This window comes from Gracilinanus agilis, chromosome 2 (genome assembly GCF_016433145.1).
Source record: "Gracilinanus agilis isolate LMUSP501 chromosome 2, AgileGrace, whole genome shotgun sequence".
Classification (NCBI taxonomy): domain Eukaryota; kingdom Metazoa; phylum Chordata; class Mammalia; order Didelphimorphia; family Didelphidae; genus Gracilinanus; species Gracilinanus agilis.
This window is the reverse complement of record NC_058131.1, coordinates 614838169-614859600: the sequence shown is the minus strand read 5'-3', so window position 1 is coordinate 614859600 and position 21432 is coordinate 614838169. Positions and strand designations below refer to the sequence as shown.

General features: G+C 42.0%; 1 protein-coding gene across 1 annotated transcript in view; it reads left to right on the top strand.

Annotated features, from left to right (window-relative positions):
* COL17A1 (collagen type XVII alpha 1 chain) overlaps window positions 1-21432 on the top strand; it is a 55444-nt gene that overhangs the window by 19252 nt on the left and 14760 nt on the right. Inside the window, exons 9-26 of the mRNA XM_044660172.1 lie at window positions 659-703; window positions 3461-3652; window positions 5135-5335; window positions 6113-6142; window positions 6628-6654; window positions 7219-7245; window positions 7378-7440; window positions 8621-8725; window positions 10198-10260; window positions 11243-11278; window positions 12190-12243; window positions 13762-13797; window positions 14490-14525; window positions 16142-16204; window positions 17990-18025; window positions 18330-18401; window positions 19765-19791; window positions 20700-20735. Coding sequence (XP_044516107.1) covers window positions 659-703; window positions 3461-3652; window positions 5135-5335; window positions 6113-6142; window positions 6628-6654; window positions 7219-7245; window positions 7378-7440; window positions 8621-8725; window positions 10198-10260; window positions 11243-11278; window positions 12190-12243; window positions 13762-13797; window positions 14490-14525; window positions 16142-16204; window positions 17990-18025; window positions 18330-18401; window positions 19765-19791; window positions 20700-20735 — 1149 coding nt within the window. The remainder of the gene's footprint in view (window positions 1-658; window positions 704-3460; window positions 3653-5134; window positions 5336-6112; window positions 6143-6627; window positions 6655-7218; window positions 7246-7377; window positions 7441-8620; window positions 8726-10197; window positions 10261-11242; window positions 11279-12189; window positions 12244-13761; window positions 13798-14489; window positions 14526-16141; window positions 16205-17989; window positions 18026-18329; window positions 18402-19764; window positions 19792-20699; window positions 20736-21432) is intronic.

Below are 21432 nucleotides of genomic sequence, written 5' to 3'. Positions count from 1 at the left end.
AAGAAGAAGAAGAAGAAGAAGAAGAAGAAGAAGAAGAAGAAGAAGAAGCAGCATAGTGTAGCTTCTTTTAGTACCAATAATAGCAGTCCTAATGGGACCAGGGAGGAGAATTTGAGCTATAAGTCCTAGAACCTCTTCTAACTAGTTTAATCAATGTATAAGCATCATTTGCAATTTTCATTTTGTGAATTCAAATGCTTCTATTAAAGTGGTACTAGAGAAATGATTGGGCCTTTACACCAGAGTTAACCTGACCTTCTATCTTAGAATCAATATAATGAATCGGTTCTAAAGCAGAAGAGGGTAAGGGCTAGGCAATTATTGGGGTTAAGTGTCATACAGAGTCATACAGTTGGAAGTGTCTGTGGTCATATTTGAACCCAAGTCCTCCCAGCCCCAGGCCTGGTGCTCTGTCTACTGTGCTACCTAGCTACCCCTAACATTCCTCTTTTTTACATTATTCATTGCTTTAGTAAACCCCTTACTTCAATGATAGTATAAAGACAGATGAATCTCACTCATAGTTTTGCAAATTTCATGGTCCAATTTCCATGTCCAACTGATAAGTGTTGCCAGATCTGCTTCTTTCTGTGCCCCATGAGCTCTTGGAGTTGTTGGAGAGAATGAAACTATTATCTCTTGTTCTTTTTCCTTTTAGGAGGTCTGAAGGTCGCATCCATGAAGGACAAAGCCACCTATGCAGGTAGGGAGGGAAATTATCTTTCATGTTGATTCTTTAGTGAAGTGGACACGATGAACCCACTTGACTGTTAAGGAACTGGATAATGACCCCTATCCGTTTTTTCCAATATTTCAAGAAAATAATTTATTTTGGATAATATATTTGGACAAAAGATAACAATAAAAGGAACATCATGTTTTTTTCCTAAACACACGCCTCAACATTTAAAAGTTAATATTTATTATCTAATGCAAAATTGAGATTTTTTTACCTAATGTTAGTGCTTATTTCACGTGAACTTTGGTTATTTCATAATGAGTAATTGATGCTGCCATCTCAAAGAAACAAGCAACATAGAGGAATTCAACATCTAGTATTTCGATGACAATTTACCTCTAAGACAGACCCTTGTAGTCTTTGAACGCTCTGAAAATGGCCATAATTTTTTATTTTTAAATAGTTTTCCATAGTTAAATAATTCATGTTCTCTCCCTCTCTTCTTTCCTCCCCTCTCCCGGAGCTGACAAGCAATTCCACTGGGTTATGCATGTGTCATCACTTGATACCTATTTCCATATTATTCATTTTTGTAATCGAGTAATCCAAGTTATTTTTAGATGGTTACTTGAACAAGGACATAGGTTTACATGCAGATTACTCTGCAGGTCCCAGAGTTGGGCCTGGGGAAAAGTAGTGACCATAGAGGGAGAGCACGGTCTACCCTGTGACTCCTCAGAGGGACCAGCTAATGACCCTCTCATGCTCCCCATAAAAAGCTCACCCAGCCAATCCCTTCCAAGGAAAAAATCATGCTGTATTTTGTGGGTTTTACCTCCCCCATAAGTACTGGGGGATGAAAAAGCTTTCTGATGTGAATTTTGCAATCACAATATGGAAAGTATATAGAATATAAGCTCCTTGAAGGCAGATACTTTCTTTTTTGGATGTTTGTCCCCCTCCCCCAGGGTCTAGCACTTCCTGTTTTTCATATAGATGTATAATAAATGTTTGTTGAATTCACTTTGTTCAGAGGCAGTGTGTGATTAATAGGTTAATGTGGAAGGTCTGGGAGCAATTCCCATCTGAGTCATTATCTAACATGGGAAAGGAGAGAATAAGCATTTATTTAGCACCTATTATGTGACAAGCACTCTGCTAAGCACTTTAACAATCACTTGATTCTCAGTAGGTGCAATTAGTGCCCATTTTTCAGTTGAGGGAAACTAAGGCAGACAGAGATGAAATGACTTGTCCAAAGTCACATAGCTGGCACCTGAGTAAAATTTGAATTCAGGTCTTCCTGACTACAAGTCTAGAGCACTATCCATTGTACCATAGAGCAGCCTCTAGTACAATGCTCATGTCACAGTCCTAGCAAAGATGGGATTGGCTGCCTTGCAAAGGGGCTTGAGTAGCTAAAGACTAAGAGTTATATTTCTTCCTAGATTGGGACAAAGGAGCGTTCTGACTGATTTTTTTTTTTTTACATTCTGTCTTAGAATCAATACTAAGAATTGGCAGAAGAGTACTAAGGGCCAGGCAATTGGGATTACATGATCTTTGCTCAGGGTCACACAGCTAGGAAGTAGCTGAGGTCAGATTTGAACCTGAAACTGCCTGTCTCCAGGTCTGGCTTTCTATATCCACTGAGGCACCTGGCTACCCAGGGTCTTTAGGGATCCAGGTCCCCTTGGACAGCAGCCAGTCCCAGCTTTGTCAGAAGAACTGTGGCATTTGAAAAGTCACTTGCCACCCTGCAGCCTTTATTCTCTCGTCTGTAAAATAGGAATAATACTCGCACCTATATTATATGGGTATTACAAGCTTCAAATGAGATACCCTATGTAAAGCGCCAACTACTTTGTTGTTCAGTCAGTCATTTTCAGTCGACTCTGAGTCTTCATGATCCCATTTGGGGTCTTCTTGGTAAAGGTACTGAAGTGTTTTGCCATTTCCTTCTCCGACTCATTTTGTAGATGACTTGCCCAGGGTCACACAGCTAGTAAGTGTCAGATTTGAACTCAGGAATATGAATCTTCTTGACTCCAGGCTAGCATTCTATCCGATGTGCCACCTAGCTGCCCTTAATTAAAGTGGATGATAACTTTAAAGTACATTCAGAAGTAATTTGAAGTTTAAAAGTCTCTGGCACATCAGTTATCTCATTCTGGCCACAAGGAGGCCACATGGTGGTACTGAAGACTAAGCACTAGACCTGGTTTAAGGAGGCCTCAGCAGTTTTACTCACTCCCTGCTTGATCCTTGGCAAGTCATTTAATGTTTTCTTTGCCTCAGTTTCCTCATCTATAAAATATCTGTGATAATACTCACAGGCTTGCTATAGGAAAAGAACTCATAAACCTCAAGGCATCTTAGAATTGTATATCATCATTGAGCCTCATACTAAATTTATGAGGAAGGCCAGGAAAGTTTGGTTAGCCCCATTTTAAAGACAAAGAACTTGAGCCCCCAAACAGTTAAAGGTCTCGACTAAGATTATAGAGCTAATAAATGTCAGACAAGGAGCTCGAATCTAGGTCTTCATATTCCCAGTCTTATATTCTTTCTTCCACATCAGTTGCCTCTGTGAAAGACATCATGCCAATACATCTCTAAACAGTTCCGAAACTCTGAATGTCTCTCTGTCCTTCCTTTCCCCCCATCCATCTAGTTTCATTGGGAGGTGGGGGGGGCACATGGAAAATCAGTTACTTAAAGGTTTAAAAGAGAATATCAGCCTTCTGGATTCACTTAGGCTTCCATCCTTCTCTTCCCTAGAAATACAAGGAGATGACCGTGGTGTCGGTGGTGCAGGAGGAGGAGGAGGTGGCGGCGGCGGTGGTGCAGGTTTTGGGGCTGCCCCCGCCTGGTGTCCCTGTGGTTCCTGCTGTAGTTGGTGGAAGTGGCTTTTAGGTCTACTCCTGGCCTGGCTGTTGCTTCTTGGATTGCTTTTCGGACTCATTGCTTTGGGTAAGAAATCACAACTCCAAGATCTCTCTGGCAGCAGGAAGACCCTGCTGTGGGAAAGGCTTCATATATGTTGTATGAACAATAGTCATGTGTTGCTCACTTATAACTAGAACCCAAAAGAAATCAAATTGTAGGACTTGGAAGGACTTTGGAGTTTGCTCAGGGTCATATGGTTAATTAGTGGAAGAGCAGGGTTTATAACCCAGAATTCTTGACTCCCAAACCACTGCTGTTTGTCCTAACATTTGGTCCCTTGTAGTGGTGATGGTACATAGATGAGACATTCATTAAGCCTGGCTCACTATGCGCCAAGCATTCTGCTAAGGGCTAGGTATACAATTAGAAGACAGCAAGATGGTGCCCACCCTTAAGGAGCTCTCATTCTAAAGGAGGGAGATAACACATGTGGAAACTGGAAAATTGAGGTGGGGAGCTTCCTACAAGGGAAGCAATGTGTGAAGGAGACAAAGAGGAGGATTCTGCAGAGAGCACCCAGAAGAGAAGAAAGGAGGAGGAAGAGGAGGAGGAGGAGGAGGAAGAAGTGAAGGAGGAGGAAGAGTGGTGCTGGTGGTAGTGGTGATAGTGGTAGTGGTATTAGTGGTAGTAGTAGCAGCAGCAGAAGCAGCAACAACAACAGCAATAGTATTAGTAGATGTAGTAGTTTTAGCAACAGCAGTGGCATTAGTGGTAGTAGTAGTAGTAGTAGTAGTAGTAGTAGTAGTAGTAGTAGTAGTAGTAGTAGTAGTGGTGGTNNNNGTAGTAGTAGTAGTAGTAGTAGTAGTAGTAGTAGTAGTAGTAGTAGTGGTGGTGGTGGTGGTGGTGGTAGTAGTAGCAACAGCAGCCACAGCAGTGGCAGTAGTAGTAGCAATAGCAACAGCATTAGTAGTAGCAGTACTACTACTAAGAAGTAGTAGTAGTAGCAGCAATAATAGTAGCAATCGTAACAAATGTAGTAGTAGCTGCAGCAGGAGCAGTAGTAGAAATAGCAGTAGCCACAGTAAAAGTAATCTTTAATCCTTTTAAAAAATTGTATCTTGTCAAAATGTTTCCATTTCCATGTTCTCAGTGGATCCTTTGAAGCTGACCAGACAGATATGATATCCATTTACCCGTTGGAGAGACCAAGTCCCAGAGAGGTAGCACGTCACTCACTGACCTTCCATCCCAGTTCTCTTTCCATGATGCCTCGCTGCCTCTCTGGTTTAATATAATCCGTCTCAGCTAAAAGACAAGAGCTAGAGCAGAGCGTGGAGGTTTGCTGCCCAGTGACTGAGGTCTCCTGTTCAAGGCTTGCTCAGAATAGAATTCTTACTAGTACAAGTTTGCCCCACGATCATCCTACTAGCAATAATAGACCAGCTTGCATTTCTATGAGATGCTTTGAACGTATTCTACATAGATTCGATGTTCACAATAGCCCTGTAAAATGACTTGTACTCGCCTCTTCCTTCCTATGATTCTTGTTTTCTGCCTTCCATGCAGCGGAGGAGGTGAGGAAGCTGAGAGCTCGTGTGGATAGCCTGGAGCAAATCAACACTAGTATGTTACAGGATAGAGAGATCTACAAAGATCGAGCCATTGCTGTCTCCCATGTTGGCGGAGGGACCAGTGAACTTGACAGCCACAGTCAGGAGGCTCTCTGGTTATTTGTGAAAAACAAGCTGCTGATAGAACAGGAAAAGGGTGAGGAGATCCCATGGGGAGCCTAATGGGAGTGGGAGTCAAACCACCTCAGCACCAAATATGAATGAATCACTGTCCTTAGAGTTGTTAATTAATCAAAATTGAACTGATGCTGAGTTGGGGGTGATGAGGATGGCTGGTAGTAGAAAGGAGAGTTCTACCATGAGTATAACATTAATGATGTGGTATGATCCATACCCAAAGAGCCTCATCCCATCCCCTCCCATGCCATGAGACCATCAGGAGATGGGACAAGGTCTCATCTAATGGGACTTTGGAATTTGCAACTAGGATCCATTGCCTCCTCATGCTCTTCTCTGGAAACCTTGAAGGAAGTATATTCAATACCCTGAGTGTTGGTGCCTAGAGGCAAAGTCCCATTTTCCCTATGCTAGTTATGACTCTATTATCTATTAATCAGTCAATAATTTATAATGTACCAGGCATTAAGTTAGGTACTGGAGATTCAAAGACAAAAATTAAATAATCCGTGCCTTCAAGGATCTTACATTCTATGGGATAGTAATTCACATTTATACCGAGCTTTATGACTATATCTATACATGCATTATCTCATCCATACCTCAGATAGAGAGGACACAGAGGGGAAATGATTTGTTCAATGTTATAATGCTCATTAGTGACAGCATCAGACTAGACCCCAGATCTAATCTTGTGGATTCTCCATTAAAACTCAATGTTTCCCTTTTATTCTAGGGCTAACAAAGCAGAAAAAGATGCAAAATTAACTAACCCAGACTTTGCATTCTATTTTAGGAAATCTCCGAGGAAATCCTGGACCAAAAGGTTTTACAAACAAATCATTTGTTCCTTCCCTTGACTTCTTTTTATGAGGAAATGCTATCTGGGATTGGTGCTTGTTTTTCTGGATCATTTGGAAAACTCCCCCAGCTTTTCCCTACTTTCCTCTCCTTTCTCAACCACTTTTCCCTCTTTTACTCTTTTTCCCCCCTCTCTTTTTTCATTTCTGAAATAAGTTTGGGGAGCAGGACAGTTTAATACATCATTTTGAGGGAAACTATGTTCTAGAATCTAGACTATTAGGCTGGAAGGACTAGATAATTTAGTCCCTTTGTTTTACAGATAAGTAAAAGAGACTCAGTCGGTGGTCAAAATCACCCATTGATTAATGGTAGAGCTGGGAATAGAACTCAGATTGCTTCCTTTTGAAATCAGATTTTTGTACCTAAGAGATTTGATATTAACATACCAAGTGGATACCACTCTACTATGACCTAATCTCAGAATGCTGGTATTTTTGTGTCTTTTAGGTGATATGGGAATTCAAGGTCCAAAAGGTGAGTGAGAAACATTTCGATTATTTTAATGGGAACCGATGGCTTCATCAGAAGGTCATTCCCAAAAAATGTACATAATACCATATTCATTCATCATTATTCAACATTAACTGAGACTTTCTGAAGGAAGGGGCATTGGCTTAGACCAGCGAATCTCAGTTTTGGGAATCAGGATCCTTTTTATTAAAGCATTATTGGTAGCAACTGACAGACTTTGGAACTCAGAGAGTAAGGGAGGATGGGAGTGGAGAAAGAAATGAAAAGCTGCAACCTCCCACTGCTAAGCTATCCTTGGCTCCAGTGCCTTTTCAGGATCCTTAATGGTCCCCAGATTGAGTACAATGAGATGGTAATCTTCTTTTCAGGGCCTTCTTTGTGGATGCTGGTTCCCATTGAAATTTTGGTTTCAGGCAGCACCTAAGATCCCCCTGAAAAAACTCTAGCTAGAACTGTAGAGGGAGAAGTGCTTAGATGAGGCTCAGAGCACTCTCTGACTCTCTTAGAAGGGAATCTGAGCCTTAATCCTCAACTAATAGTTTTCTTTTTTTCTCTCTGTTTTTACAGGAGAACGAGGGCTTATTGGAGTTCCAGGTGTGTAAACAATGGTCACCTTTTTGCCAAACCTCAGTAATGTTATGTCTGGGGTTTGGCGCTGCTGCTCAATCCCAGCTTCTAGCCACTAGTGAAACAAATAGGGATATAATCATTCTTGTGTATCCACAGGTGTCCCAGGGACTATGGGCCATCCAGGCCCAGAAGGACCAAAGGGACAGAAAGGCAGTGTGGGTAAGAACTGATTTTCTTTTCCTTCCAAACATTTCTCTGCCCTCTAGAGATCTAGTGATAAAATAAGTTGACAGGTTGTTGTTGTTGTCATCATCGCCATTCAGTTGTTTTCAGATGTATCTTTATAATCCCATTTGGTGTTTATGGCAAAGATACTAGAGTAGTTGACTAGCTCCTTTTATAGATGAAAAAACTGAGGCAAACAGGGTTAAGTGATTTGCCCAGGGTCACACAACTAGTAAGTTTTTGAGGCCAGATTTGAACTCAGGAAGATGGGTAACTCCAACCCTGTTATTCACTGCTTCACCAAGCTGTCCACAACTTGACAAATAGAGTGCATTAAAGTTTACAAAGCATTTTAGATACATTATCTCATTTGAATCTCATGACAAATCTATGAAATGAGTACAAGTATTACCCCCTTTTACAGATGAAGAAACTGAGACTCAGAGAGGTTAATTAACCTGCCTAAGGTAACATAGATCATTAAGTGTTAGACACTGGATTTGGACCTAGATCCCAGTTTAAGTCAGCAGGGTGATGTGGCAGCTTAAAGAGATAATGCAACCTTGGGTTTAGCCCAATTGGAAAAGGCTGTTTCCAGGAATAAGGAAAAGTCCCTCCATAATCTGCTTTCATCAACCCTCATTTAGTTCAGAAAATCACAGATTAAGAAAATTGATAAACTTGAGAGCTCCCAAAGGAGGGTAACCAATATGATAAAGGTCGTTGAGTCTATGTCAAATGAGGCTCAGTTGAAGGAACTAGATTGTTTAACTTGGAAAAGTGTAGACAGGAGAACATAATACCTCTCCACCAGTATTTAAAGGGCTATGATATGGGAGAGGGATCAGATTTTTTTTCTATTTAGCCTCAGAGAACAGAAGAAGAAGAACTGAGTGCAAAAGGCAAACAAGGCCTGATGTCATAAAAAAAATAATAATAACTTCCTAATGTGAGTTGAGTGGTCTAAAAATGGAATAGTCTATCTTAAGAAGTGGTGGAGTCCTCTTTCTTGGAGGTCTTCAAATAGAAGATCACTTGTTGGCATGGAACAGTTGGCATGTCTGAGACTGAAATCCCTCACAGTTCTCACACTCTTTAATTCTTGCCTTCAAATGCAGCAATATTGTAGCTCTGAATTGATAGTTTTATGGATGAAAACCCTTGTTGTTTGTAGGAGAATCTGGCCCAGAGGGACCCATGGGTCAGAGAGGACGAGAAGGCCCCACAGGGCCTCGTGGCGAACCAGGACCCCCTGGATTTGGAGAGAAGGGAGATAGAGGTAAGATGAGACCATCCTATCCCAAGAAAGTTGGAGACGCAGTGGTGTAACTACAGTGGAATGAAAGGCAGGATAAGATGTTCTCACTTCTCCTTTCCCCCACTACTCTCCCCATTAAACCAGTACAAAATATGAAATTCTAAGACATTTTCCTCTGCTCCAACTTCATGAAGAAAGGATTCTGGGAGGGAAATAAAGAAGAGAGGTAATGAGATTTTTATGAGGGGGGGAAAGGAGGGGCAATGACTCAGAAGGCTGAAAAGAGTATGATTCTTGGAATTTGTCTGGAGGATGCAAAATCAGCTCATTAATTGGAATATTTCAGTATTTTGTGATTAAAAGCACACCAGCCTATCAATTTTGAGGTAATTTCATTGAGGGGGGGAAAGCACTGGAAATTCTGGGCGGACCTCCATGAATTGGATTTAGTCTTATAAATTATAACTTCCAGTCTTTTTGGACTCCCCAAATAGACTGTGAACTCCTTGATAGTAGAGACTATATTCTACCTTTTTTTACATCCCCAGGACTTAGCATAGTGTCTGACACATAGTAGGCACTTAATAAATGCTGACTGATAGGTTGATGGATTGAAAATAGCAAAAATACCTGAAAGGTTCCGGTTGTTGTGCCTCAGAGGTTTGTGATCAGGGAGGGAATTCAGTGCTCAATGTATATTGTATCTCCACAGGCTGGGGTGAGTGAGGGAAGTGTTTCAGGACCATGCTTGGCCTTGATGAATTAGCCAATCAGAGTCCAGAGAACTATGCTACTCCCTCAGTTAAGGATTCCATATTTCAGTCCCCCACATGACTCAAGGACAATAAGAAAAACTTCTAATGTTTCAAGGTTTGGAGGGAAGGAGGTAGTTAGTAGACTTTGTTTCGGTTTGGTTTTGCCCCTTCTGGGGAGGGAACTGAGATATAGCAAAAGAAGGTAAGAGTATAGAGTCAACAGTTAAATAATAATAGCTAGCAATTAATTGTCTTAAGGTTGGCAAAATGTTTTACATGTTATATCATTTGATCCTTACAATAGCCCTGTAGGAGAGATCCTATTATTAATCCCATGTTATAGATGAGAAAACTGAGGCTAAATGACTTGCCCAGTATCACACAGCTTGTAAGTGTCTGAAGCAGGAATCGAAGTCAGTCTTCCTAACTTGATGTTCAGTGTTTTATCCACTGCTCCACCCATCACCAAATAACCAGCTGTCCTATAAGGGACTCCTTCCTCCAGTACCAAAGCTGGGTTCTACTGCTGGGTGCCTTCATGTGTAGTATACAGAATTCTGTATACTACACATGGTACCCATTAGGCTCTTCAAACCACTGAATCTTTGGCCCCCACCTTAATGGCCCTAGAGGATTCTGAAAAGTAGAAACATCTTTTCCAAATGATAGAATGAGACTTTGAGGGAAAATCAAGGTAAAAAGTCACCAAGGCATTGATTCGGTTAATTTATTCCTCAGGTGCTGCTGGAGATCCAGGTCCTCAAGGGCCCCCTGGTGTCCCTGGTTCTGTTGGTCCCAAAGGTAAGCACTGTGTCTGAGTCATTTAGAGAGATGGCAGTGTCCAGGGAACAATGCCACAGGGGCCAGGTGTCATGATCAGTCCTTACAGACTAAAGTAATAATCCTGAGAACCATGGCCAAAAAAAATTAGCCAACTACAATTCTCCCAAAATGAACGATGAGGCAAGAAGAATTAATAGTTATCTTTTGGATCCAATGATTATAAAGACTTTCAGACGTTTTCCTTGTTTTTGCCTATACTTCAAAAGAATTATAGACCTAGAAGGGATCTTAGAGATTATTTAGTTCAATCATCTTGTTTAATAAAGGAAAAAACTAAGGCCCAGAGAAGGAAAGCTCTCAACCTAAAGCAGCACAGCTGAGACCCTTCCTCAATCTCTGTGGGGCCATCTGAGCCTGTGTCTTTGTTGCCTTTTGATGGTGAATCAACCAGGAAATTAATGAGATTAAAATAATCCCATGCTGACCTACTAGCATTAATTGGTTGATTTGCCTGCGTACATCAAGTGGGAATAAGTCTCACTTGCAGATAAAGTGATAGAGAATGGGGTATGGCTCTATTACACCTCTCTTTTTCCTCCTCTCTCTTGAAGCCAAACCATTCTGTGTCCAGGCTATGAGAGTAAAGGGTAATCTTCATTCATTCAACCATTCATTTGTTTAGCATGTACTATGGGCAAACTGTTTATTCCCAGAGCAACTTGCTCAAACAAATGTGCTCCTTCTCCGGAGAAGAGAAGTAATTCACCTCCACATCCTGTTGTCTTTAGAGATTTGAGGAAGAATTTGAGCCTTTCTAGTACACAAAAGTGTTAACATGAGCACACATACACACACACACACACACACACATACACAAACAAGCCACTAGGCAGTGGGAGACCTTCGTCCATAGCCCCCAGAGTCTCCTGTGATATCTGATGCCTTGAAATAGGGCCCAATTCCTTGCTTACAATTATCTCCCTCTCCCTTATTTCCCCAGGTTCTATTGGTTCCCCAGGACCCCAGGGCCCCTCAGGTGAGTAGAATGTTCTTTGCAACATGGTTGTTTCTGGATCTCTTGAGGCAAAGGAAATTGAATTAAAGAGGAGGAAAATACTTAAAGCACACACACATAAAACAACGCTGGCATTGGTAGCGATTTCTAGAGTCTTTAGCCCAAGTCTCAATGAGTTTTGGTTTTTTGGGCCTCACACTTCTTTGTGAGCACTGACTTATCTGTTCAGATTCCCCTTTCCACTCTAAATTGTCCTTATTTTGTCAGGTGTCCAGAGTATTTCATATATGATCTGCCTCCATAAATCTTCAGCAATGAAAACTATCCATCCATCCATCTGAACAGGGCACCTGCCAACAAATTAAAGCAATCCTTCATAGAGGATTCTCCAAAAGACTTAGTGCAAAGTTTAAGCTTTAGGACCTTTTTTCCATGCACTGAACCTTTTGGAACAGTCTGTGTAATGCTTTCTAGTTTAAAAAGTTCTCAGTCTCCTATACTAACTCTTTATCCAGGTCAAGGTCATTAATCATGGATACCACCCCAAAGTTCAGTCCTGTGCTTTCTTCTCAAAGTCCTATTCACTATCTTACTTGGTTATAGCATCAGCTCCCATGGGTTCAATTATCCTCACTATCTAGAGACGATTCCCCTAGCTATATATCCAGCCCCAATCTCCCTCCTGACCTTCCAACTCACCTCACTAGCTGCCTTCTGGACACCTCAGACTAAATGTTCTGTAATCATCTCAAATTCAACATTCTAAAACATAGTTCCCTTCTTCCCATGTTCTCTGTTACTGTTACTACTAGAGGCACCACCAATCTCCCAGGCATCAAAGCTCCCAACCTCAGGGTCATCCTCCACTTTTCCCTCATACTTACTCCATCCATTTCCATCACATATCTGTCTGGTTTTCTCTGGTCCTACAGGTCCTTCTGGCCTCCAAGGCTTCAGAGGCGAAGCTGGTTCCCCTGGTCCCAAAGGTAAGTTGGTGAAGAACTAGGGAAGGGGGAGTTCAATCCCATTGGAGTTATTCATTAAGGTTAGAGTTAAGCATCCTTGTATAGGCAGAGCTTGGACATATTTTTTAATTATTTTTTTAAACCCTTACTTTCCGTCTTGGAACTGTGTATTGGCTCCAAGACAGAAGAGTGGTAAGGGCTAGACAATGGGGGTTAAGTGACTTGCCCAGGGTCACAAGCTAGGAAGTGTCTGAGGCCATTTGAACCTAAGACCTCCCAGTCTCTAGGCCTGACTGTCGATCCACTGAGCCATACAGCTGCCCCCATATAGGCACAGCTTGGTCATATTTTAAGTTAGATAGCAATAAAGTGAATACCAAAAGAAAGCAAGTCACATATATTTTCTGGTTTCCCAGGGAATATGAAAGTTATGCTCATAATATGCTGTAGTATGTTAAGTGTGCAATAGTATGTCTTTTTTAAATGTACTTACCTTAATTTTAAAATATTATACTGCTAAAAAATGCTAACCATGATCTGAACCTTCAGTGAGTCACAACGTTTTGCTGGGGGAAGGTCTTGCCTCGGTGTTGATGGCTGCTGCAACTGAGCTGGGTGGTGATTACTGAAGATGGGCAATTTCTTAAAATAAGCCAACAATGAACTTTGCTGCAGGGATTGGCTCTTCCTTCCTCTTGAACACTTAGAGGCCATTATAGAGTTATTAACTGGCCTGATTTCAATATTGATGTGGCTCAGGGAATCAGGAAGCCCAAGGAAAGGAAGAGAAACAGGGGAACATCTGGTCAGTGGAGCAGTCAGAACACATAAACATCTATCAATTGCGTTTGCCATCTTCTCTGCTCATGTTTATTGGCCCCAAAACAATAAAACACAATAATAGCATCAAAGATCACTGATTACAGATCACCATAATGGATATAATAATAATGAAAAAGTTTGAAATATTACAAGCATTACCAAAATGTGACACAGAGACACGATGTGAGCAAATGGTGTTGGAAAAATGGTGCCAATAAACTTGCTCAATGCAGGGATGCCACCAACCTTAAATTTGTTTTTTAAAAAAATCAGTATCTGCAAAGCCCAATAAAAGAGGTATGCCTGTATCAAAGGAAATATGCTAAGTTATACCCAGATGATGTGATTCAAATTTTGGCTCTGCTACTTTACTGAGTAACCATACACAAGTGTTGTCTGGGATTTGGTTTCCTCAGGCATCATATGAGAGAGTTAAACAAGATGAATCTCAGGTCCCTTCTAGCTCTAAATCTTTGATCTTATGAGTATAAATTAAGTGGTCATTGGAAGGCAAGAGGGTGGTGGAGACTATTAGCCGTTCAGGTAAGCAGATGAGTGTGTGAGAGAGTCCTACAGGGAATAAAAGGTGAGGTCAAGGTGGAGATGGATAATGTCTGTTCAGGTGCAGGAGCCCATCTTCACTTGTCCCTGTAGCAATCTTTCAACTCTGTTCTTTGAGAATAACTCCACCTAAAAGTATGGTTTTTCTTCCTTTAGGCGAGAAAGGACCAATGGGACCCCCAGGACCCAAAGGTATGATGCTCTGTGAAATGGCTCAACCAATGATCGTTACATTTTATGTACACAGCCATAACAGATTGTTCCCCCCAATTGGAGTCAAACTTGGAGAAGTTTTTAAAGGATGAGGAAGTAGGGAAGAAATGATGTGCCTAGCAAATACTCAGCTGGTCCCCTTTATGACCATGGTATACATATGGAAGGCAGATGGTCAGAATTAGAGACCATCTGTGGGCAGAGTTAGAGGTTGTCTGTGGCCAAGGTCAAGGGTGATTTTGAGACCAGGGTTAGAGGTTAGTTTGTGGTCGTGATAGAACCAGCCTTTTCTCCATTTGGAGTTGGGGTTCTCCGGCAAGGGGGATGGTCAGTGGTTGGTCAGGGCTATTAGCCAATTTGAGGCCTGGGCTAGGGGCCAATCTGCAGCTGGACTTAGAGTTCAGTTGGTGGCCAGGATTAGGGGTCAATTCCTCTTTGAGAAGTTAACCAGCCATCAAGAGACCAAACCTATAACTTAAGCCTAATTAGTCCCTTGCTGTTGCCAACACTGAACTAACCCAGCAATTCTAAGCTAACCTGCCAGAGCCCAGAACATGGCTGTGTGAAAGGATGTTGTCCTTGTCCTGAGCATTAAATGAAGCCTAGGCTTGCTTTCTGAAGGCATTTCTTTCTGCAAAGGTCTGACTCTTCTCTTTTATGTCCATTTTCAGGTGATCCGGGTGAGAAAGGACCTCGAGGTCTTACAGGTCAGTGCTGCCCGGCAGATGAGCTCGCTTCCATAACTCTTAAACGAAATAACTTCTAGGCTGCCTCGGAGATCCCAAAACAAATACAAGCTCTCTGCCTTAAGAAGTTTCTAATTTTGCTGTCACACACAAAACCCTTAAAAGCAAACCAAGATAGCGGGTCCCTGAGAATTAGATTGATTTGATCGAGCATGTGAGGTCTCTGATATCATGGTAATGTCCAAGGGATGAGAGAAATTAAGCAGAGAAAGGCAGGGAGCTGGGAAAGCCATTCTGGTGTACAGATGGTGGAGGAACACGTTTTCTTCTATCCTCTTTGCTGCCTGCCTCATCCTACCAACCTATGTAGTTGTTTGGTCGTTTTCAGCCATCTTTGATTCTTAGTGACAACTTTCGGGGTTTTCTTGGCAAAGATTCTAGAGTGGTTTGCCATTTCCTTCCCCAACTCATTTCACATATAAGGAAACTGAGGCAAACAGGCTTAAGGTTAAGACTTGCCCAGAGGCACCCAGCTAGTAGGTATCTGAGGTCAGATTTGAACTCAGGAAGAGTCTCCCTGAGTTCAGCCGCAGCACTCTATCTACTGTACCATCTAACTCCCCAGGGCCCTAAGACCCATGCCCTAATCTATCTAAGGCAGTGATGGACAAACTTTTTAAAGAGGGGGCCAAAGGAAAGGAGATGCTCATCTGTCAGTCTGTTTCTAAGACAACTCTTTCAAAGTTTCATTGTATTATATCCTACTCATTGTATTTGCCAGATTAGGAATAATGTCCCTGGCCAGAGAGAATATTTCAGGGGGCAGCATCTGGCCTTCGGGCTGTATTTTGCCCATCACTGATCTAAGGGATAGTCCAGATTTCCCCCTCGCAGGGCTTTCTATCTGAGAGTACCTTGTGTATCTCGTATAGACATAGTTATTTGTGTGTTGTCTCCCTGGTTGACGTGGAGAGCTCCTTCGAGTCAGCGATCATGTATTTGGCTTTCTTTGCCTCCCCAGTTCCTGGCACATAGTAAGCATTTAGTAAATGCTTGGTACCTAAACCACAATGCTGTAAGTGTCAGAGAGGATGCAGCTGGGAGGGCTCTGCCTCTCATTGTGTGCTGCCTCTCTGTAGCTTGCATCTTGCAATGTGTGTGATTAAAAAGGAAGAGGCATAGAGGCTGCTTTGGCTATAAATGGCATCTCTTGGCTTCTAAGGAGCTAAAACTCAACTATGTGCACCTGTGGATAAGGATGGTGCCTGCTGCTCAGAGAGGACCATGTAGGCTTTTTTTAACCCTTTCCTTTGTCTTAGAATCAATACTATCTATTGGTTTCAAGGCAGAAGAGCAGTAAGAGCTGGGCAATGGAGGTTTAGTGACTTGCTCAAGGTCAGGCAGCTAGGCAGAATCTAAGACCAAATGGAATCCAGGATCTCCCCCTCTCTGGGTCTGATTCATTTGTTCACCAAGGGATTCAGGTCTGAAAATGCTTTCCCATAGATAATACAAGAAGCCAATTGACATCCTCAGCCTCCCTTATAAGAAGTAAAGAGTACGATCCTACCAGCTTGGGAGCTGTTAACGTGACCAATTTATTCCCTTTTCCTTTTCATTGTGAATTGTCACTGTAGGAGAACCTGGATTAAGAGGTCTTCCTGGTCCAACTGGTGAACCTGGTGCTAAAGGAGCAATTGGTGAGTGTCAGGAGAGATTCAGTATTTCTCTCCTGTGTCTGTCTTCATGCATGTGCAGACCTGCATGTGTCCATGAACACATAGCTGCTTCCTGCCATATATGTTTATATTTCTTTAATGCGTTTCAGCTCCTTAATCTCCAGTCTACTTTTGTCTCTGTTTCTGAATTTCCTGACAGGTGGTTTATTTTTGACTGTCTCTTAAGAGTCTGTTTTCTCATGGACCAGAGCTCTGTATGCTGGTGATGGGCAGAGGAGGAGTGGGGGGGGGGCCTCACAACACATCACTGGGCACCAGAGATAAGGCCAGGAATCTTCTGTGCCATGATTGTTCCTATGCAGCCACTGAAATCTTGCCTCTGAGCTCTCTGCTTCTGAAAGAAAAGGGGGGCAGAAGGAGGAACCCCTTGGAACCTTTGATGCCTCCATCCAGTAAAAAAAAGAAGGTCCCCTGGGATATCTTCACTAGCTTCCCCTGCTTTAATAGCTTTCTTTATATTCCTGAGCTGTCCTGGCTGGCTAAAGGACAAGGAGGGGGGAGCCAAGTCCCCTTGGGCATCGGCAGTGTTCAGCTATAGATCCTGATAGTACTTTGAGTGGATGAATGATAAAAAAAAAAAGACCAAAAAGGAAAGGGATATAGAATATTCATTCATGCAACAAATATCTATCAAGTGCATACTAGTAGTGCACCAAGCTTCACTGAGGGAAGTATGAGGGCAAATAAGAGGTGGCCCCTTCCTTTAGAGAGTTCACAGTCTAATGGCAAAGATCAGACACTTACAGAAATAGATATAATATACACAAGGCTGTGATAAATGTCATGACAGATAGAATGTCAGAGGAGTTCAGAAAAGGGAGAGATCACATTGGGCTCAAATCAACATTTATCAAGCATTTTGTGTGTGTTATGACTCATCTCACTGATTGCAAGGTAATGGAATTTTGGGTCATAGAAGGTCTCAAAGATCATGTAACAAGTTGCCGAGGCCTTGTGATTTACACAGGTAGATGGAAAATTCTCACCACTGAAAGCAGAGATCCTTAAAGTACTAAAGGGTGTGCTATGCATTGGACTATGTTCTGGAATGCATGGAGGGGAATTGTGGGAACAGGCTGGAAAAATGTACCAGATCAGGATTGTGGGTGGCAATAGATGTGTAAAGGCCATGGAAAGCTTCATGGGGCTGTGACTTTAGAGCTAGTGCTTGGAGGAAGATTAGAATTTTGATTGGCAGAGAAGGGAGAGAGACAATTATGAGAAGGGGAAAAAAGAGAGACAGAAAGAGAGGAGAGAAAGTGGAAGAGGAGAGAGACTGACAAAGACAGAGAGAATACCATGGAGAAAGATGCAGAGGTGGAAAGGCAAGCTGTGTTTTGGAAATCGTGACTGCATTTTTGCCAAATTGTAAGATGTATAAGAAACCAAGGTGGAAAGATGGACTGGGGTTAAATTCAGAAGGACCTTCAATAATAGCCTAAGGAATTGGTCTTTTTCTGTAGCCGACAATGGGAAACCATTGATGGCTATTTTGCAAGGGATCGTTTAGAGCTAGAGTAGTGGGAGATAGTTACACCCCAAGAAAAGGGAGAAGGGACTCTTACTGTAACCATGTAACATCTAGAAAAGGGCTACAGGAACACTTGGACAAAATGTGTGATCATTGCTCTTTTTTCCTGAAACTGCTGTGGCAAGTGTTCTTTCTGGTCCTTTTAGGGATAGTAAAGGGAAGGAGTCAAATAGGATATCTTTGGAATTAACATGGGTTTTGGTTGTTTTGAACAGGTCCAGCTGGTCCAGATGGACATCAAGGTCCAAGAGGTTGGTCACTTTTTTTCATTGCTTTCCTCCCAAGAAACCCATGATCACCTTTAGGTATTCCAAACTGAAGTACACAAGTCTATTACAAGCAACAAATAGTCCCAAGGTGAAATGTGCTTTAGGGAGTATTACCATTAGTGTCCAAATATCTCTTGCCTTCCACCTACCATCTTGCATATCCAGTCCACGAATCCTATACAAGATCATGAACTCAGGGCTGATTGTCACTTGGTAGGAACAGAATGGTCACCTTGCTTTTTCTTAAAGGAGAAACATTCACAAATTGACCACCTGATCTCTCTAGGTGAACAAGGTCTTACAGGAATGCCTGGAATTCGTGGCCCACCAGGACCTGCAGGAGAAGGAGGAAAACCAGGTAATAGAACAAAGATGAGTGAGTGGCTGCTGGCAATGCTATGTTTGGGACTAGTTTCCCCATCTTATGTATCAGCTTTGCAAAGAAGAGCAAAAAGTTGGATAAGAAAGGTGTTGGGTCTGGACTTCCATGGTTTGTGACATTTAGGGAAACAGATGTATGACATACTAAAAACAATAATTTAGCATTTATGCAGTGTTTTATTATTTTACAAAGTTAATACATTTCAATTCCATAAACATTTATTATGCATGGCATTCTGGTAGTCCTTGAGGAATCAGAGATGAAAAAAAAGAGTTTCTGCCCTCAAAGAACTTACATTCTAAGAATGATACAAAATAAATTAAGGGAAGAAGTAGGAACTGAGAGAGATCTTATAAGAGTTGTACACGGAAGTTAATCCCCACATTAACCTCATGAGTACTACATATACATTTTTAATTACCATTTTCTAGGCAAGGAACTGTCGCTCAGGTATGTTTCCTGGGTCCAAAGCTTGTATACTATAGTACAGAATGACATAATGGAAGAATGCTATTCTTGGACTCCAAAATTCAGGATTTGAGTTCTAGGGCTCTGATTGTCTAACTTTAGAAACTGTCTAACCTTATGAATGTCATCTAACTTGTCCAATCCTCAGTTTCCTAATTTGTAAAAGAATTAGTATTAAATTAGTACTAAAAAATATTTAGTAAGGATTGTTGTGAAGAAAGTGTTTTGTAAACTTTAAAGGAACCTGGGAAAACCAATTCTATTTTTTTGTCTTAGTCTTAGTCTTAGTACTATGGAGAGGCAGCAGGAATAATGGATAGAGAAGAACCCTTGAAGCCTGGAAAACAGAAGTTTGGTCCCACCTTTTACTGTTTGGCCAGGTTGGAAGGAACTGAAATTCTCTGTGCTGTAGGCAATTCTCTACACTTGCATAGGTGAAGGGAGTTTCCACACCCAAAAATTCCTTTTGCCAATAAAATCACATTTTTATGTTAGCGGACTGCTCTAGAGTCACTAAGTTTTCTTTTGAAAGGAACAATCATTTGATTCAATCAAATTCAATTTGCCAAATGTCAGTTTAAAAAGAGGTATCCAGACCTGGCGAAGATGTGCCGAAAATGAAACAAAAACAGTCGGAATGACATGGGCCCAGCTGGGGGAAGTTGCCCAGAACAGAGTCCGATGGTGTGAGATGTTTGCGGCCCTATGCTCCTAAGGAGTCAACAGGAATAATAATAAATAATAATAATAATCCCCCCTTTGGTCCACTTGTGAAAACGTTTCTGATCTGTGTTGATGCCAAGCCTGTAGCTCAGAATTGCTCTTCGAAATATGCCTTTGAACACTCTCATTTGTCTTTCCTTCTCTTTAGGCCTCACAGGACCCCAAGGACCTCCAGGTGAGATACTGAAGCTCCTTATTAGTTTGCCCCCACCTCAAATTTGCTTCAACTGTCAGTTAGCCACTTTGGGTAACTAAGTGTCTATACCAATTCCCCACCTACCCAAGTGTATCACCTGTGTCAGCCAGCCTACCTGGACCATCCACCTCTCTTAGCCATCAGCCCAAGCCTCTCCTGTTTATGTGATCATCGACAATAAGTAAATAGGAGGAAGTAAAATCTGTTCAAGAATATATCATGAATAAATGGTGCAAAGGGCCCTTTGGATTATCCACTATTTGGTATTAACTGGGCTTCTGTTTCTTTTGTTGCATAGGTAATCAAAAGTAGACTATATTCTTTAAAAAAAAACTCTTACCCTTAGAATTAATATCGTGAATTGGTTCCAAAGCAAAAGAGGAGTAAGGGCTAGGCAATGGGGGTTAAATGACTTGCCCAGGGTCACACAGCTAGGAAGTGTCTGGGATGAGATTTGAACCCAGGACCTCTAAGCCTGGCTCTCAATCCATTGAGTCATCTAGCTGTCTCCTTGAGGAGGGTTTGAAGAAAGAGGACCTCATTGGATAATGTGAGGATGATGAAAGTGGATTAATGAGAGTGTTACAGGCTGAGGGATGTTTTATAATCTTCCCCACTCCAGCTTCTGTGTCTAGAACTATCACAGGCCCTCCCCACCTTCTACTGTGCTGGGCTTTGAACAAAGCTTTCTTTGAGTCTGGGTTATTTCCTTCTCAGCTCAGGAAGGGAGACAGAGACTTTATCTTTGCAAAGGCAGAAGTTAGGCTGAGACTTCTGACCTCCGATAGGTGGTTTGTTCATTAAGCATCAGTCCAGCAGGAATTAATACTGTGATTTATTTATTTGACATTAATCCTCCTGATTTATTTATTTTTTAATCCTATCAGGACTTCCTGGGACCCCAGGCCGACCAGGGGTTAAAGGTAAGTGAGTCTCTAAATTAAATATTCATTTTCTGCCTCCTGAGGTTGTCAAGGTGTTGCTGGGTCCACATCTCTCATCAGGACCTGGAGCAACAGTGACACCTAGTGTCTACAAGGAAGAAGCTTTTCCTGACCAATTAGAGCTTTCTGAACAAATTTCCTCTCTTGACAACATCGCCACAGACACATAGAGATACAGACACACACACAGCAGACTAGGATCTCTATTGCACAGTTCAACAAGATAGGACATCCTCAAACTCTCTCCACTGACCTAGGACAGCTCCATGAAACCCACACCCACATGAATCCAACCCGGAGCATTCTCTCTGATACCAAGCAAAGTGTCCCTCTCTAAGCAGCCCCTTCTCTTCATCACAACCCCAGTCTCAAGCCTCTTCTCCCTCCAATCTAGACTGATGAGGAAATTTGCCTTCTCTTGCCCTTAACCTCTCTGTAACTTTGTAAACCAAGAACATGTCCAGTAAGGAAGTCCTTCTCCCCTCATCCCCTTTTCTCTCCCTCCACTTCATTCTCAATCTGGAAAGAAAATAGTTTGGTGATTGAAGATCTGAATATAACCAACCATCCATTAGTTTCCCCTGAAGGTCCACTGGGAAGCTATCAGGATGAAACCATTGCCCTAAATCCCCAGCCCTCCTCCTCCCAGAAGTCACTTCAGGCCAGAAATCAGCAA